General features: G+C 40.1%; 2 protein-coding genes across 3 annotated transcripts in view; one reads left to right on the top strand and one right to left on the bottom strand.

Moving 5' to 3' along the window:
- Nucleotides 1–9,145: 9,145 nt before the first annotated feature.
- neu3.1 (sialidase 3 (membrane sialidase), tandem duplicate 1) lies at nt 9,146–12,396 on the bottom strand. Of its 2 annotated transcripts, none has more exons than XM_017718906.2 (3): nt 12,315–12,396; nt 11,002–11,225; nt 9,146–10,887 (listed from the first exon to the last, which is right to left on the bottom strand). In XM_017718906.2, the coding sequence occupies exons 2-3, from the start codon at nt 11,221–11,223 to the stop codon at nt 9,922–9,924; spliced, it is 1,188 nt and encodes a 395-aa protein (XP_017574395.1). In that variant the 5' UTR covers nt 11,224–11,225; nt 12,315–12,396; the 3' UTR covers nt 9,146–9,921. The 2 variants fall into 2 exon arrangements, with proteins under 2 accessions (XP_017574395.1, XP_017574393.1); XM_017718904.2 differs by lacking the exon at nt 12,315–12,396 and adding an exon at nt 11,415–12,308.
- A 298-nt stretch (nt 12,397–12,694) lies between these two features.
- The window catches only part of xrra1 (X-ray radiation resistance associated 1), a 13,019-nt gene continuing 6,614 nt past the window's right edge, over nt 12,695–19,099 (top strand). The window contains exons 1-14 of the mRNA XM_037545700.1: nt 12,695–12,849; nt 12,966–13,126; nt 13,244–13,315; nt 13,486–13,558; nt 13,687–13,784; nt 13,905–14,053; nt 14,130–14,234; nt 16,767–16,900; nt 16,989–17,041; nt 17,143–17,226; nt 17,322–17,415; nt 17,543–17,655; nt 18,737–18,792; nt 18,901–19,000. Of these exons, the coding sequence (XP_037401597.1) occupies nt 12,756–12,849; nt 12,966–13,126; nt 13,244–13,315; nt 13,486–13,558; nt 13,687–13,784; nt 13,905–14,053; nt 14,130–14,234; nt 16,767–16,900; nt 16,989–17,041; nt 17,143–17,226; nt 17,322–17,415; nt 17,543–17,655; nt 18,737–18,792; nt 18,901–19,000 (1,386 nt within the window). The 5' untranslated portion in view covers nt 12,695–12,755. The remainder of the gene's footprint in view (nt 12,850–12,965; nt 13,127–13,243; nt 13,316–13,485; nt 13,559–13,686; nt 13,785–13,904; nt 14,054–14,129; nt 14,235–16,766; nt 16,901–16,988; nt 17,042–17,142; nt 17,227–17,321; nt 17,416–17,542; nt 17,656–18,736; nt 18,793–18,900; nt 19,001–19,099) is intronic.

Here is a 19,099-nt window from a genome sequence, read left to right as displayed (position 1 = left end):
AGTGAGTCAGATCAGAGTACCCACTAAGATTATTAGTCCTTCTTAAAAAGTTTTGAGCAAGGCAAAAGTAAATGAATAAAATGAAATGTGTATATACTCGCACACTCGCATACCACTGCTATGTCCTTTTACAGGAACTAATGGTTCAGTAAAATCATTAACATCATTCACAGGAAGTTGAAGCACATGAAGCAGGAGTCCCCATGGGGGGACCAACATTGAGTGGCTAGCCTGCGTACAATGCTAGCACCAAGAAATGGCACAATGCAACAATTTTTGTACTTTATCTGATACTGAAACTTATAGTTTCAGCTGATACCATTCTGACATTTCTTCTTTCAGGAGATCCTATATTTTTAATTGAAGCTCTTCACTTAAGCTGAGCGTCTTAGACTAGATAACACTACCCCAACAATTTCCATTTATACTGATATACCATCTACTATCCATCCATCCATCCATCCATCCATCCATCCATCCATCCATCCATCCATCCATCCATCCATCTTCTCCGTCAGGGTCACGGGGGGATGCTGGAGCCTTTCCCAGCAGTCTTCGGGCAGAAGGCAGGATACACCCTGGACAGGTCGCCAGTCCATCGCAGGGCAGACAGACAGAGACAGTCACTCACACCTAGGACAATGTAGGATGTCCAATTGGCCTGACTGCATGTCTTTGGACTGTGGGAGGAAACCGGGGAACCCGGAGGAAACCCACACAGACACGGGGAGAACATGCAAACTCCACACAGAGAGGACCCTGGCCCTCCTCGCTGTGAGGCGACAGCGCTACCCACCATGCCACCGTGCCACCATACCATCTACTAGCACTACATAAAAGTTACAGATTTCATACATAAAGCTGAGTAAATGCTGAGTTACCACATTCCCGTGATATTCAATGCTTTATATATCAATATTAAAACACAAAAATAAACAATATTACACACCTTACATGTGAATTACATATGCAGAAGTTACATATGTGGACACTTTGTACACCATAATAATGGTGTAATGTTGATACAAACAAAGGGTAGTAAAGCTACCAGTTTTGCTAAGTGCTACTGCACAGAGACACTCCTTTATAGCACGGCTTCGTGCGCGCCCAACACTTTCTGTTTTAGCTTGTAATTACAACACAATAGGATTGGTGTGGAGATTAAGTGGAAAGTATTCTCTATAATATAAGCTGTGCCCGCTTTTGATAATGATAGATACATTTGGCTCTTTCACTTCATCTTCCAGATTATAGTTTGTCAGCTCGTCTCAGAACACACCCTGACTCTGCTCTCTCTCGCTGATTTGATACTCAGAACTCTGATTTTCAAACAACCACAGAACATGTCTCAACTTCCAGACAGGAAGTTCTTTTTGAATATATTCACGCATAGACTAAATTAGGTCTGTGTCCTCAACTGTTGTTACAACCCCACCTGGTGGATTTTGGCAGTCACTGTTCTGTTTGGGTGCTGCTTTCTGCTTTGGCATTTCAGCTCTCACTGTCTTGCTGGTCAGAGACCCTTTTTCAAGTGTTAACTTAACAGGGTGTTGGTATATGTTCCTGTCCTTGTGCTCCTTGACACACATATTTTTGATGTACTGCGCTCTGGATGGTGACTGAACTACAACGCTCTTTCCCTCCCTGCTTACCACTGTGTGCAGCACATGGCTGTGGCTATTGGTGAGTTTTCAGTCCTTTCTTGCTTTAGAAGAACCTGATCACCTGTGAAAAACTGCTCTACCTGTGACTGCTTTGCTTCACAGTGACTGTCTGTACACAACGGTTCTAGATTTTAGATCTTCTTCATGCTCACACACCTTCTGATCACACACTGTGGCATCGTGATGTTTGCCATTTTCCCCCTCATCCTCTTTCAAAGAGCTCTGCTGGGATTTTAACTGTAGTATAATGATTAATGCCTCTATACATCGTGTCATATGTTTTTAAACTCATGTTTCCAATCCAGGCCCATAAGCCTGTGCAATACATATGCATTTCAACAATGACACTCTACCTCTAAGTGCACCTGTGCCCATCTTCTTGTTGCCTTCAAATGCTGGATTCCATTTACTTTAGGTCTGAAACTCTGAGGACATGAACTGTGGCCCAAAGTCTGTTCAGATAATGCAAGTCCATGTCAACTGAAGATCTCCTGTCAGTGAGCTTTTGTACTGTAGTGGATTTTATAATGCTTTCCTCACAATATCAGCTATTATGGTCCTACTAACAACTAGTCCTGAATGTGCCATTGGAAGGTGAATTAGTAGGGAGTTCTTTCCATGGTCCTTCAAAGTCCAGACTGTAGGCCTGATGATTTTTCTACCTGATATCCACAACATGATTTAACATACTTTACAACCTCCTTTGTTCACACCTGTTCACCAAACCTGTGCACACATATTGCTTAGTGCCTACTGCACCTAAATTAGCCTTAATGATCTAAGACAGGATTCTGGAGTGTTCATGGGAGTTTGCCCAACCAGTCCACATGTGCTTTGTGGATCTGGAGAAGGCATTCGACTGTGTTCCCCGGGGTATTCTGTGGGAGGTGCTTCGGGAGTATGGGGTACATGGCTCTTTGCTACGAGCCATTCAGGCCCTGTACAAACAAAGCTGGAGTTTGGTTCGCATAGCCGGCAGTAAGTCAGACTCGTTCCCAGTGAGAGTTGGACTCCGTCAGGGCTGCCCTTTGTCACCGATTCTATTCATAATTTTTATGGATAGAATTTCTAGGCGCAGTCAAGGGATGGAGGGTGTCCGGTTTGGTGACCTCAGGGTCACATCACTGCTGTTTGCAGATGATGTGGTCCTATTGGGGACATCAGGCCGCGAACTTCAGCTTTCGCTGGATCGGTTTGCAGCCGAGTGTGAAGTGGCTGGGATGGGAATCAGTACCTCTAAATCCGAGACCATGGTTCTCAGGCGGAAAAGGGTGGAGAGCCCTCTCTGGGTCGGGGATGAGCTCTTGCCTCAAGTGGAGGAGTTCAAGTATCTCGGGGTCTTGTTCACGAGTGATGGTACAAGGGAGCGGGAGATTGACAGGCGGATTGGTGCTGGGTCAGCAGTGATGCGGGCTCTTTACCGGTCTGTTGTGGTAAAGAAAGAGCTGAGCCATAAGGCAAGGCTCTCGATTTACCGGTCGATCTACGTTCCCACCCTCACCTATGGTCATGAGCTTTGGGTAATGACCGAAAGAATAAGATCGCGAATACAAGCGGCCGAAATGAGTTTCCTCCGCAGGGTGTCTGGACTCTCCCTTAGAGATAGGGTGAGAAGTTCAGTCACCCGGGAAGGACTCGGAGTAGAGCCGCTGCTTCTTCACGTCGAGAGGAGCCAGCTGAGGTGGTTCGGGCATCTGGATCAGGAGGTGTCACAGGCGAGTCCACCTGGGAGGAGACCCCGGGGAAGACCCAGGACACGCTGGCGCGACTATATCGCCCAGCTGGCCTGGGAGCGCCTCGGAATCCCCCTTGGAGAGCTGGTGGAAGTGGCTGGGGAAAGGGAGGTCTGGGCTTCATTGCTTAGGATGCTGCCCCCGCGACCCGAACCCCGGACAAGCGGAAGATAATGGATGGATGGATGGATGGATCTAAGACATGGAGTGACTTAGGCAGCACTGTAATGGAGAGCGAGGAGGCAGACGCATATGGGGAGATAAGCAACTTTCATTAAGGGCAAATTCAGGGTCATAGAGCCAATGCAAACAGATTGGGGTGCAGACATGATAAACACAGAACCTCAAACAAGAACCAAACACAAAAATACAATACATACATCCAACAAACAGCACATTAAACATGATCAGACAAAGACCAGCCCTAGACTAAGGAAAACACAGGGCTTAAATTCAAGAGGGCTAACGAGGGTTCACAAGACACAGGTGGAAAACAGGTGGAAACAATCAAGGGCGGATACAAGAAACAAGGGGCAGAACCGGGAGGAAACCAAACAAAGAAGCACATGGACGATAAAAAGTAAACAGAAAAGCACATGGAGGAGTGGGAGGAGCCAATCGTGACAAGCACAAGGGTCCTTCTCAACACCAACTGTCCAACTGTGCATAGTTCATTACCTACCAGAGTATATGTCTTGCACTTATCGTAGCAATATTCTGTAAGCAGTTAAACTGATTTAGGATGCATTTTCGATTCTAATGAGGGAAAGCTTTAATAAATTCATAATTAAGCATGCTTGTGCCTGTTTGAGAATTAAATAGAAGTGGGCTCCTGCTCTAGATGACTGTGTATCTGTGTCAGGTACACAGTTAAAAAGATGGTTCTTTAAGGGTTCTTTAGTAAAGGCAATGGTTCAATGTAGAGCAATGAGTTCTATTTAGAACCATTTCATGCTTATATGAGTATTTGCATGGTGAAATGATTCTTCAGGTTGATGGAGAAAGTGTTGTATGTGGTTCTTTATTGCACCAAAAAGGGATCTTCTTTTGTTACAATGTCACACTTGTAACAAGAATCCTTTTGGATGCTATATAGAGCCATTTTCTGAAACATTTTGATATGACATTTTGCTGCAAGGCTTTGTTTATCATCTGTGATTGATTTATCTGAATATAGTTTTGTTAACATTTTATAACAAGAAATCCTATAGACATTAGACATTAAGCACACACAAGCAACAAATAGTAGAATTCCAAATGTTTCTATCAGATTAAAGAGGAATTCTACAGATTTTCTGTACAGTGGTAGTGAACCATAGGTCGTGATTTCTACAATGCAAACGAGGCCGTTTTGTTTATTATTTTGTTTACTAATGTACTTGTTTACATTAAAAAGGGGGAATTAAAATTAAAATAATTTAAAGAAATATTCATCTTTGTGCTAATCACTGATTGTCATTGTTATCCCTACAAGCTTACTCTTCTGTCGACATTCCATGAGGCAAGCAAAGTTGTTCCTATCCTCACAGTGAGTCAGATCAGAGTACCAACTGAAGCTGTTATGGATGATCAGCGGTTTTGCTCCAACCAGAGGCATCCAAAGGAGTCTTGTTCCAAAAACGGCAAGATTCTTTCTGGACTTTTTGTCAGATGGATGGGAGTGGAGTCTGTGAGTTTTTCTGTGAAATGTTGGGGAGCTGCTTTCATTTTTGGCATGGTCAAAGGCAGGAGAGCTCAACCTTGGTATGAGCCAGTCTGAACCAGATTCTTTGACTTCTGTTCCACTGCCTTTACTCCAAGACTCTACTCCGTGGCCTTTTCAAGTTTGGTGTTGCAGTACAGCTGACTTTTGCCTTCCTGGTCAATCAGCTCTGCCATCTGACATTCATTAGACTCAGCCTTCATTAATTTTCCCTTTTTCCACGTCATGCCATCGCCGCCACTGTAGAACACTAATGCCTAGGAAGTGGGGTTCGACCTCTTTTCAATGTAATAGACATAAGCAGAAAAGATAAGTCTTCCACTCTTCACCTGAATGCCATTCCCAAGGCCAAAATCAAATGTAGTCCAGTAACTATACTCATCTCCAAACACACATTCTGTATGTCTGTTGTTTCATTCCAACTCTTCTTGTGGTCTGTGCTGATGATGTAACACAAGCGTTCTCACCAGTATGAATCTGGTCTCCATCAATGATGAGATCATAGATGCAGATGAAGAACAAAAAGAGTGAATTGGATTTATAGACTGGGCATGGATTCATGGCATGGTATCCTTTCAAACTTGCTGTCTTCAGCACCTCAGCAGGCGACCACTGAAAAAAAGTTATTTTGCAATTTGAGCATGTGTCTAAAACAGCTTTTGACAAAGTTATTTAAAAGTTTTTAAAAACTTTTTTGTAGTGCTGTGCAAATCAATATTTTTTTGTGACACTGGAAAATTTAACAGCACAGTGTAAAAGCCAGACAACCCTTCATTTAATTTGTAATTTCCAGTAAAAACAGCCATTAAGTATTATTTATTTTTTAGGATATTATTTGAATAGATTACATATAAGATAACTCCTGAAAAGAAGCTGCAATAAAAGCAATAGTTGGACACACTAAATACTGAAAATGTTAATATTATATTTAGTTGCTGAGGCTTCTGTGTGATTCTCTTTTAAATGTATGCTTTAAGCTTTTTCCTGACATTGAAAATAAGTAACTTAAAGTAACTTTTGCTCAGAGCTGTGTACAGCGGCCTCAAAAAGACACTTTAACTATTTAACCATTGGTAAACATTTTAAAAAATGTTTAGAACTTGGTAAAGGTTTTTTTGATAACTTCACAAAATGTTACTTGTTTCAGATAAAAAAACACTTTTAGCACATCTTACTGATGAAAGCCTCAAGAAAAAACAAGCATGTCAGGGAAGCTGAGTCTTTCAGAAGTAAAGATGGGGAGGAGCTCACCATTCTACAATAGACTATGTGGGCAAATAGTGAAACTACTCAAGAATAACCTTTCTCAATGTAAAATAACACCTTTGCTTTAAAAAAGTAAAAAACAAGTAAAAGAACTTTTGCTTTTAATCATCTATGGTACATAATATCATTAAAAGACTCAGAGAATCCAGAGAAATCTCAGTATGCAAAGGACAAGGCTGAAAATCAATACTGGATGACCATGATCTTCAGGCCCTCAGGCAGCACTGCTGCAGTAGAAATTACTGCATCTGTCCCTGGAACACATCTGAAAACCACTGTCTGTAACCACAGTTCCTCACTACATCCACAAATGCAAGGTAAAACTCTACTGTGCAAGGAAGAAACCATACACCAGAGGTTGCACCCCAAATGTTACAAAGAGCCAATTTGTACCAACAAAAATCAAACCACCTTGTCACCACAGTCACCATTTTGACTGTGTTTTGTCTCAGTATGTTCTAATGTGCTGGTATAGGCTAAAAAATATACATGAAAATCTAGACCAACGCTTTACTCTGCTTTAAGCTTTAGCTCAGCTATAGCTGTTTTATCGCATCTCCGGCAGGAAACTTTTTTGCTAAATGGAACAGTTTCTTGTAAAATGTCTCTCAACGTTTGACTTTTCACAAAGCTGAAGTCAGTTTCTCATTCTGCAGCTTCTTGTTCAAATTTCCTGTTCCACCCTTTGTCTCTGTGTTCTTGCTGTTTAGAAGTGTAAAGAATACGGAACCCAGGCACAGCTGTTATTAGCTTTTAATGGAGCTATAAAGGTACAGCCTCATTATTCACAGATAACAGAATATTGTTTTTTCCAGATCGGTGAGCATAGCGCAGCTGACAAATGTAATTTGCGTAAAGTTGAAGCCAGCTTAACTTTTCTCACCATGCCACAACTCAAGTTCACTACACTTGCCATCCCACAATTCCTTTGCACATTTTTCTGTTACTCCGAGTTGAACATGAATGAGTGCAAAATGATGGATTTCTGACGCAGTAGGCACATACTAACTCCATACAGCAGAGCACATTCTGCGGGCTCTGCTTGTTTTGCCATAGAACATGGTTTTGTCCATCGCAGATCTTTGTAGACTGACTAGAAAAATGTTCAGCTCCACCCCAAAAGTTCATCATGTGTCACTTTTCGTTATATAACCAATCAAAAAAGAGGGCAGGCAAAACTGAACCGGAGAGTGAATGCGGGCTAAACAACAGGACCGTTTTGCTCATGTTTGCAATGTAACAAAAAAACATAGTCAGGAGATTAATATTAATTCACTGCTCTTAATAAAGTCTCGTGTAGGAATTGCAAAAAGCTGTTAAAAGGGTTTAAGGAAAATTATTTACATCAGTAACATTAACCTATGTGATTTGGTTGTCTGCTCCCTGCCTTCTTGATTGTTTGTTTGTATCTCAATGCTTAGCTGTTGTTAAACAGTATCAAGTATACCTTATTTCTCTGTACATTTTAATCTAAATAACATAAAATTATATAAAAAAACTTGCAGTGGTGAATTTGCAAGTTTGTGAATTTAGTTGCACTACAGGCCACCTCATTCTGCAGCCTCTGAACAGCCAAAGTCTCCTTTATAATCAGCTACATTCCTGTGTTTTGGAGGCTTCTCTATTAAAACACTTATAAACTCGTAAATATAAAGTTAAATAATTATGCAATCAAACATTCATTTGCTTATCTTTTAGAAAGTTGTATCAGCTGCATATCCTTTGAGTGTTTTCTAGTGAGATTTAGATGTGGTCTCACTGACATGGTCTAATAAACCACAAACAAACTGATCTTTTCAGCTTCCCTAAAATGTTTTCAGTTCAAGTCAAACCCATTAAAAATAAGAAGTCCTTAAAATGACCTTAAGCAATTTATCAGAAATACTAAATTAGTAATACTGATTATGCTTGACTCCCTTACTTTTTTAAACTACTTTATTACTATCACTTTTCCCATTATTACCATTACTTATCCTATTTTGCTTCTTATATTTATTTGACTATATTCTTTGTGCTTTTTCCTGCTAATGATTTGATATTTAATGATGTCCTTTTTCTCTTTTAATCCTCTTTGATCTTCATATGATTGATTGGTGGTATACAATGAACTTTTATTATTATTGTTAATTTGAGAAGCTACAGAACAGAAAATGACCTATGCTTCAATATACTAAAGGCAGATTACTCTAATGGATTGCACTGGTAGTAAGAGAAAGAGAAACTGTGTTGAAGAGGAAGTGTTAATGTATACAGGTTTATTTTAAAGCAGTTGAATGGCACAGTTAGCCAAGTCATTTTCATACACTGGGGTCATGTGATGTCTTATAAAGCAAAGACTGACAGCGCTTGTCTTGCTTTCGTAGAAATGGTGGCCAATGACTATTCTCCAAAAACATTCAGGTAGACAATGATTATTATCTCTGATTTTTATTTACAAACACTGACTCCCTGTGTGATGTGTGCACTTACATTTGGCAAGTTAATGTTTCAACATGTTTAAAACAAAATGCATATTAAAATGAATTTTAATTTTATGTCATTAAAAGAGTCCCTTGGCGGCATGGTGGCGTGGTGGGTAGCGCTGTCACCTCACAGCAAGGAGGGCCTGGGTTCGATTCCCTGGCCGGGCGGCCAGGGTACTCTCTGTGTGGAGTTTGCATGTTCTCCCCGTGCCTGTGTGGGTTTCCTCCCACAGTCCAAAGACATGCAGTCAGGCCAATTGGACATGCTAAATTGCCCCTAGGTGTGAGTGTGTGAGTGAGTGTCTGTTTGCCCTGCGATGGACTGGCGACCTGTCCAGGGTGTATCCTGCCTTCCGCCCGAAGACTGCTGGGATAGGCTCCGGCATCCCCCCGCGACTCTGACGGAGAAGCGGCTTAGAAAATGGATGGATGGATGGATAAAAGAGTCCCTCACCAAATCAGTTGCCAATATCCTATTTTCTAACTTACAGTAATAGATTAATAATATAATGAAATTTGATTGTACTATATTAGTAACACAATTAGTAAAACAACAGCTAGGCCTGAAAGAAGAATTGACTCATGAGCACCAAAACAATTGACCTATTCAGGCTCCGCCCACAAATACTTTAGACAGGTTTTACAAAATGCTGATTTCACTCAATGAATTTAGTTTTTAGATTTGCTACATAATGTACTTTGAAATATGTTGTAGCTTATCAAAATCAGGCACTTTGTAAACGGCAACAAATTTCCTACCATGATGTTGTTCAATTACACACACAAAAGAAGAAAGGTGTAATCTATTTATCTCATTTAAAATGAATAATGCACTTCAAGTGTCAATATTCTGATAAAAATAAAATTGTCAGCTATAATTTCTTATCGGATAGATACAAAAGACACTTATGGAGGGAGTAGGAATAGGTCAATTACTGATTTGTGAGGTACTAATTCTAAATATGCACATTTTCTTTTGTTTGGATATTTACAGATACCAGTGACCTACTGTGAGGGTACTCCCTCAGGTTTGTTCAGACCTGTGGGAAATGCTGTATTTGGGGAAAAGAACAATATTTCTAAAATGTCTTGTTTCATGACTGATTGTTCATGATGTGAGAGAGAGAAAATTCCACAAAGGCTATCTCTTCAAGCTCACTCCTCACTCCACATTCCATGAGGCAGGCAAAGCGCTCGGTTTCTCCACACTGGGTCAGATCAGAGTACCCACTGGGGCCGTGATGGATGATCCATGGTTGGCTCCAACCAGAGGCGCTGAAGGGCGACGTATTCAGATACACTCCCAGAGCTTTCCTGGTCCTTCTGTTGGTTGGATGGGAATACAGAAGCCAAGTCTTTGTGTCTGATGTTAAGCAGTTCTTTTCTTCCTGCCTGGTATGCTGAGGTGAAGCAAAGCTCAACACGCTGCCCTGGCAGCCATGGCAGGGCTCTACTAGCTTCTGTGCAAAGTGAGGTTTATCAAAAGCAGCTCCACTGCTCTCACTCAGAGCCTCAACTCTGTGACCTTGTGTGCTTCGTGCATTGCAGTACAAGTGACTCTTACTGTCTCGGTCAATGATCTCTGCCATTTCACACTCACAAGACTTAATATCTACTCGTTTTCCCATTTGCCAAGTACTTCCACAATCATCACTATAGAATGCTAAAGCATGGGGCTTCACAATTAGTGGGAAATGAAAAGGGAAACATCTAACATGAATGTAATAGGTGTAAGCTGGAATGATAAGTCTACCACTTTTCATCTGAATGCCATGCCCAGGTCCAACAGCAAACGTAGCCCAATTGACAATTTCATTTCCAATTACACTTTCTGTCAAGTCTGTTGCTTTGCTCCAACTCTGTCCATTGTCTTTGCTTGTAACATAACACAATCGAGCTTTGTTATGACCAGTGCGGATCTGGCATTGCTCAGTGGTGGTACCCAACACGCATATGAAAAACAAATAAAGAGTCCTAGACTTCCTCTCATAGACTGGGCATGGATTCATAGCACGATGTTCCGGCAAACATGCTGTGGTGAGCTCCTCAGCAGGCGACCACTAAAAAAAACAACAACAAAAACTCTTTTAGTGATTTCACCATGTTTTTGTTCAAAGTAAAGTACTCAACTAAACCCTGCAATGTTGGTTCTGTATACTATCTTCAGGAATCACCTGGATAGATCCATCCTGATGGGTTCCTCTCCTCATGACCAGAATCTTTGCATCACAGTCTCGTGATGTGCTCCGCTTCTCAGCAAAGGCAAGGAACGTCTCGCCATCACTGATATAAATTAGAGCTGGGATTCTATATGTTATACCACTTGACTCTTGTCTAAATAATGTTGTTTTCAAAAGCTCTTCTTGGGGTGCTGGTGAAGATGTCCTGTTGTCCATTGCTGAAACGAAAGAGAAGATCAAGAAAAGGCAAATGCTTCATTCAGATTCTTCTGATACTGCATGTTGCTGCCTATACAATTTTTCTGAATGTGTTACTCCTGAAATCATTGCCGAGTGATGATGATCTTTCAAACAAGCAGCAACTTTAAAAGGAATGTGCTGATAATAAAGCTGGTTTCAACACCTACCACAGTGTATGCGGCTCATTCTAAATCAGCCATCTGGTTGATAAACAATCCATTTATATGTGATCCACTCAAAGTTTGTATGTCAAACGATTTGCACAGAGGTTAAAACAGTTTCTGAGTTTCTGAAGTCTTTACATCCTCCACCAATAGGTTTGTTTTTGCTAAAGTGCAAATTCAACTAGTTAGGGTTAGGGCACAGGCATTCAGACTATTTCAGCAGGTCCTGTAGTCAGATCACAGAAATAACACTGGCCTTCAACTGAGTCAGTAGAAAGCAGCACTATCTATTATTGTCAAGGACACGTTTTTGTCCTGTAAAACTACACTGTGACCCGTCACCATGTGATTTCTTCGTCAGCTTATCTGAAAAGGTGATGCACTTGTACTGAACAATGAGACATTAATTCATCAAATAGAAAATATGGTGATGCTTAATAGCATTAGCTATGGTTCAACTCAGCGCAGTGTAGCCCAAGGCTGTGACAACAACGAAGGATACGTTTTTTGCTTTTTTCTATTCATCAGCTTCTTGTTCGAATTTCCAGTTCCACCTCAAACGGTGCAGGCGCCATAATGGAACTGCTACATTTAAGGTGGACCGGGAAAGAAGCTAGCTTTAGCTTCCTAAGACTATAATGGTTAGTTCTCTCGGTTTTAAATAATCGGTATGAAAACCAAATAAATAACGTTAACTACACTGTAAACTGGGCGAGCTGTACACAGACAAAAGCCCTGCATGGCTAGCTCGCTAGGTCAGCCTTTCCCTTCATTTCATTCACATGGATCTGCAAATGAACTGTCGTTTAGCAGTCGATTTTAATTCATTCCTTTTTCACTCGACAACAGATTCATGACAGAACTACCACGCTATTTGAGATGATGCTCCAGCCCGGTTCTAACCTTCTTAGTGAGAATTCGAGCCCCAACATCGCACGACTGACTGCAAGCCTGACAGCAGGACAGCCTCTGAATGCGGAAATCATGGACCGAGTGCATTTTGGGAAACGTAGTGCTGTAAATGTATTTATTGTTGCGATTGCTCTAACCTCTAACCATTAAGATGGCATTTTTCTGAAAAAATAGGAAACCATAATCAGTGTTACAATTAAAGCCATTTAAATGACTGAGCGTCGCACCTTCGCAGAAGCTCAGTTAAAATGTTGCACACCTTTTCTACTAAATGAACTACAACTCCCAAATTCCGCTTGAGTCCGTCGCTAGGAGACCAAAAAGGCTCAACAACACATCCTTATAAAATATCGACGTTAATGACTGTTTTCATTTAGCTAGCTGGGTAGAAATTTCCTTCAGACACGGGTTAAAGTTACTTATGAGGAAGAAATGGCTGGAATGGGAGTCTATAAACTGGACAACGACGGAGAAAGTTTCCCTTCAAACTGTTTTCCGATAAGACCGTTTTTTCAGAGGAAAGAAGGTGGTCGACACTTCTGCAATACTGTTAAATATTTACACGGCACTATTGCCCATAAGTGCAACGTTATACATGTCCAGACCAAAATAGGTAAATCTTTTATATTTTCATCAATGAAGGTACAGGACACTGGCTAGTAGCCCACAGAAGCAGCATGGAGAAAAGCTACAGAAAATCCAAAAAGAAAAAATCAGCAGAACCATCTGTTTTGTCAGAAAGTGACAGATTTGAGCTCAGGACTCTAAAAGGTGCAGACAACACCCTAAATGGACAACTTTTGGTGAGGAAGATGGCCTTATTTGATTCCCATTGTCAATATGTTGTCTATGTAATATTAGTCAGTCTCTTAAATTTGAAATCTGTATTCAATCGTGGCTATTTCTTCATTTATTTTCAGATGGCGATGCACTGTGTTGACAAGCCATCTGACCTGTGCTCTGTTGACATAAGTGAAAAGAAGCTTCAGCTGGTAGGAGAGCTGATCTGCCATTGATTACATCACACTGAGCAGACAGTGGTCTGCTCTTGTGTTGCAGTTGTTTTGTTTTCATAAAATGCATGAAAAGGATTAATGGGAATCTCATTATAAGCTCTACAAAGGATGTTGTTTTGTTTCTCTGATCTATTTTCATTGAACAGGTTGAACTACAGGGTTTAGAGGAATTTGATAGTGTTGCTTACATCAATGCCTCAGACAATTGTTTGACCTTAGGTAATACAACCATCATCTAGGCTTTTTTATCTTTTGTAATTTCACAATGCACAAAGTGTACAAGACAGTCATTTTTGTTAAATAGAGAATAACAACATTCTGATCTCATGTTTATATTGTACCTCTAGAGGCTTTTAGCAGGTTCCCTGCACTGAGGGAGCTGGAGCTGTCTTTGAATGGCCTTTGCACTTTGGAAGTTACTGCTGAAGGTTTCCCTAGATTAGAGGTATGCCTTAAAATGATATGCATGGAGTAGATGCCATGGTAAAAAAGACCTAGAAGTAGAGTATTTCCCACTCACATATTATATGGGTTTCTAATAATGGCAGTATTTTGCTTGTTTTAGGTTTTGGACCTATCCTATAATAGCATATCAGCTGATGGTATATTAGCTGTTGGCCTGCTACCACATCTAAAGGTGCTTCATCTAACTGGAAATAGCTTGAAAATGCTTCCACCTAACATGGCTGGCCCTTATACAACGCCTGATGAAATGTAAAGTTCAATACTGCCATTTTTACATGTTTTATATATCATAGGATCATGCAAGTAACTCAATGTTCTTTCACAGGGCTCCTCAGTCCAGCTCACTGTTTGGGAGTCTTGAAGTGTTAATGCTAGATGACAACAAACTGTCTTCTCCTGGAGTTTTTAGAAGCCTTGCAAATCTCAAAAGGTTAGTTATTAGCATTGTTTGTATGATACTTATCACAGGACACATATTTTATTCTTAGTTTCAGTCGGGTCAGTTGTGGGTTGGAGGTTAGGGAACCTGCCCTGTAACCGGAAGGCTGCTGGTTTGATCCCCTTGGCTGACAGTATGTGACTGATGGGCCTTGAGCAAGGCACCTAACCCCCAATTGCTCCAAGGGTGCCATGGATAGGGCTGCCCATCGCTCTGGGCAAGTGCGCTTACTGCCCCCTAGTATGCATGTATGTGGGATTTAACTGTGGATGTCTAATTCCTCTGTGTGCACATATAGTCGGCTGATGGTTCTGAATTTAATTCAAATCTTCAGATACATCTTAAAAGAAAGAAATCCTTATTTGGAACTCTGAGTGGTTTTGAGATTCAAGCCCCTGCAGTAACCATCTGACAGTGAGGCTATGCTTATTGAAAAGCTCAATTTCCAGTAAATTCCATCTACATGGCTTCTCACCATAGAGAGCATGTAAAACAATATAGAGATATAGAGTTATAAATAGTACCAATTAGTTGTAGTGTGGGAGAAGCCACGAAATGAAGCAGAACCCCAAAAAATGAATGAATTTTTTGGAAAGAATTAATTAATTCATATATTAACATATGAATCATATGTTAATATATGAATCATTAAATCATATAGTAACTACCAACCAATAACAGTGAGGAACAGTGTGAATTAAGTAAAAAAAACTTTTTTTTTCATGTGCCTTACCAAGATCTATTCCAAATGTATTCTGAACATGTTACTGAATACATTTAGAAGTGTATTCAGTATTCAGCCTGTGCTATTCTTTAAAATAATTTTTCACAGCCTTCATGACAACTGACATAAGCATATATATAAACATTTATAAATACCTATTCCAACAAGCATCCGTTGTCATGAAGGCTACTCTTGTTGATTTTGATTTCACTTCATGTCAGAGTGTAATGACAAATGACTTGTATATTTGTATAGGTTTATGTCAGTTATCATGAACGGGTCTTATCATGGTGTCTTGTAGTCTTTTGAGCTGCCTTACAGTAAAGTGTTACCATTCTAACACACCTGATTCATGCTACAGACACAGATAAGTTTTGTTTTTCAATTCAGATGTTAAGGTAAACCGCTGTATAAGTAGAAATCTCCTGGATAAGGGTCAATTGGAGCTCTGTCCTCTTCAGTCTTGTTTTTAGAGACTGCCATCTTGAGGTGCAACCATGAAACTGTAACCTGTCTTTAAAAGCTGTAGCCTTCAGAGAGTGCATTTTGGGAAATAATTACCATTTGTTTCCTTTTTCATCCGTAATAATTGGAACATAACCCTGAAAAACGATGGATATATTTATATGCTGAAACATTCCCTATACCATCACACCACCACAATAAGGCAGGTTGGGTGGACAGATTCATGCTGTTTTATCCACATTCTGACTCTACCATCTGCATGTCACAGCAAAAAATCAAGATTCATCAGACCGGTCTACATTTTTCCAATTTTCATCACTCCAGTTTGGGTGAGCCTGTGTCAACTGCAGCCTCAGATTCCTGTTCTCGGGAGACAGGAATTGTCTTGTGGTCTTCTGTTGTTGTAGGCCATCCACTTCCACAGATTTCACATGTTGTGCAGAACCTTTTTATTCCAGCATTCTGTTGTGCGTGAAAATTCCAAGAGATCAGCAGTTTCTGAAATACTCAAACCACCCCTTCTGCTACCAATAATGCTACAAAGTCACTTGGATCTTATTCTGATATTTGATGTTAGCATTTCCTGAAATTCCTGAGCTGCATCTGTTGATTTTATGCATTGCCCTGCTGTCAGATGATTGAATGAACGAGTGTGCAGGTGCCTCTAATAAAGTGAATGTAACTTGATATCTAAGTTGACAAACCAGACAGTTTACACATTTATATGATTTCTCACATTTTGGTTTTGAGGTAACACTTTATTTGAAGGCTACCTACATAAGGGCTTTATGACGCATTCATAAGCACTGAGTAATGTGTTTATGAAGCACTACTTGAACATTTATTAAGTGCTTATGTCGGTTCTCGCAACCTGACATAAGATGTTTTATGAAATAAATGACACTGTACTGACATAATAAGAATAAACGTTGAACATTTAAACCCTATACATAATTGCATCAATCATCTTATCCATGCCATGGAGTGAAGAGGGGGTAATTTCCGTGCATATTTAACCTGATATCAGTACAATGTCATCTTAAGAATGCTGACATAAATAGTTATGTATAGTGGTTTAAATATGTTTAGTGCTGTAAATATGTTCAACGTTTATTCTTATTATGTCAGTACAATGTCATTTATTTCATAAAACATCTTATGTCAGGTTGCGAGAACCGACAAAAGCACTTAATAAATGTTCAAGTAGTGCTTCATAAACACTTTATTCAGTGCTTATGAATGCGTCATGAAGTCCTTATGTAGGTAGCCTTCAAATAAAGTGTTACTGGTTTTGATTTACAACTTGTGACTGTTATCTTCTTCTATCATTCCAGACTTCAGCATTTAAACTTAGAAGGAAATTACATTTCTGAGGTCCCTTATCTTGAAGAAATGCCATTGATGCAACTACCAAATGCCTCGGTTGTGGAGACAAAGGGCAGTACAGAGGATGCGAATAGGACAAAATGTGTGTGTACTAAAAGAGACAAGAAAAAGGATTATTTGTTTGAAAAGCCATTTTTCTTTGACTTACTTCTGTTTTCCATCTAATTTAGGGCTTCCTGATCTGCAAGTGGACCGACAAGAGCTTGTAAATTGTGCAAATGAGGTAGCTCACAGATGCTGTTAATATTATCTTTTCAAGTTATAAAGAGTATTTTTCAGTTTCTGTAGAATTTATGATGCTGTCTTGTATCATTTTATTGCTAGGAGGACAAGGAGGCTAGGCTGTCTTCCAAAGATTTCTCCCCACCGTTTCTGCAGCTTCAATATCTAAATTTGGCCAGCAACGAGGTCTGTTTGTAATCTGGTGTCGGCTGTGAAGACTGTATTCTAGGAAAAACAGAGGTTTTAAGACAGTGTCAATCATTTGTCTCACAATTCCTCAGATAGCTGAAGAAGAGGCATTGTTGGCTGTGGCATTGTTTCCTATGCTCAGTGAGCTTGTTATTCACTCAAATCCACTGACTACACAGAGGAGCGGTAAGGTCATTTCTCTTTAAAGTGCTTTGCATTACATATGGGCCTCAGATTTTTATTTGCTGGTGTTACTGTTTGGTGGGTTTAAAGAAAATTCATATTACTGATTTTTCATCCTCTCTTTATTTAGGTGACCCACCAGTATTGACCCGTTTTCTTCAAAGCAGATTGGGTATTAATATTCAACGCAAGAAGTCTGCTAATATTGTTAAGCCCCATATCATGCTCCCTGTCAAACGAAAGGTAGCACAATTACTTATTTATTTTTTAAATTTGTTGATTTTTTAAAACATTTATCTCCTAGTTTACTAAATTCACAATTTATTCAATTTAAATTCCAGTATAGTCTTCCAATAAAAATTGCCATTTTTTGGCAACCAATAGCAAGAATGCTATGTGGCAGTTCTGGGATGCAACTCTGAAATTAAATTCTAAATGCAACATTATGGTGCTGAGAGCTCTTGCAAGTTTGACTGTAGACAAATACTGCACAGAAGTAAGTATGGGGACTATTTCCATCACACCCATTGCGAACAGGTGCCTAAAATCAAGCATCAATCATTCAGTCTCCATAGACAAAGAATTTGCAGCAGCATGATTCATACAGAAGAGCTTAGGGACTTTTAGTGTGCCGCTCTCATAGGATGCTACCTTTAAAACAGTAGGCTACACAAATTCACAGCATGGGATCGCTTAGTGCTGAATCACATTGCTAACTTCCAAATTGCCTCTGGATGCAATGTCAGCACAAGAACTGTTCATTTGGAGACTCACAGATTGGGTTTCCACAGCTGAGCAGTTGCATACAAGCTTAATATCATCATGCACAATGGCAAGCATGAACTGGTGTGGTGTAAAGCATACCATCATTGGACTCTGAAGTGTTGGGGAAAAAAAACACATTCTTTGTAGTGATGAATCATGATCTGGCAGGCTAACCAACAAATCTGGGTTTTTGCAATGCGTTGGAACACCAAATTGACATTTGGGAGGAATTTAACACCGACTACTAGCCGTGATTGTTCAACATCAAGTTGACTAATGCTTTTGTGGCTGAATGGAAATTAAAGGAATGAAAGCAGTCATGTCCAGTACAAAAGCCTTCCCAGAAGAGTGGGGTCTGTTACAGCAATGGGAGTGGGGCTGGGGTGGGGGATGGCAACTCTTAATATACTTTGGTTTTAACAAGGACATATGGGTTTAAGTGTCAGCATAAAGAAGGCTACTTATTGTCTCAATGCCTATTCTCATAAATTGCTGTGTTACTTGACTTCATTGTGTTATTAGATGAAAGTTATCCTGTTGTCTTTCTCTTTTTCGAAAGCAGGTCGAAACTAAAATCCCAAAGGTGCCAAAGGTTCCCTTGATCACAACAGCCCTGTACGTTTCAGAAAGCTCTTGCACAGAGAGAGATAATAAAAACAAAAGTCCGCTGCCATCAGAGTGCAAATCGAGTGATGTATTGCTCCCCTGCTTCTCACAAACCAGCACTGTGGAGATGCGGGAAAACGTTGCTGCAGCCAGCGCATCTGAACTTTTGGAAGATACAGAAATCCGGCAGACTGAAGAACCATTCTTTGTAACAGAGGTGAATTCAGTACAGTTTTATAATAATTCACTCTTTAAAAAAAAGGTTAAGGAAAATTTCTTTGGAGTGGAAGAACCACTTTTGGTTCCCTCATTTTTG

The sequence above is a fragment of the Pygocentrus nattereri genome, chromosome 16 (genome assembly GCF_015220715.1).
Source record: "Pygocentrus nattereri isolate fPygNat1 chromosome 16, fPygNat1.pri, whole genome shotgun sequence".
In the NCBI taxonomy this organism is placed as follows: domain Eukaryota; kingdom Metazoa; phylum Chordata; class Actinopteri; order Characiformes; family Serrasalmidae; genus Pygocentrus; species Pygocentrus nattereri.
This window is presented reverse-complemented; position numbering and strand designations above follow the sequence as displayed.

What these genes read in the sequence shown, in the direction of transcription:
- neu3.1 (XM_017718904.2), bottom strand. An exon ending in ATCAGGATGGATCTATCCAG is followed by an intron (nt 10,888 to 11,001) that starts GTGATTCCTGAA and finishes TGTTTTTTTTAG; the next exon opens with TGGTCGCCTGCTGAGGAGCT.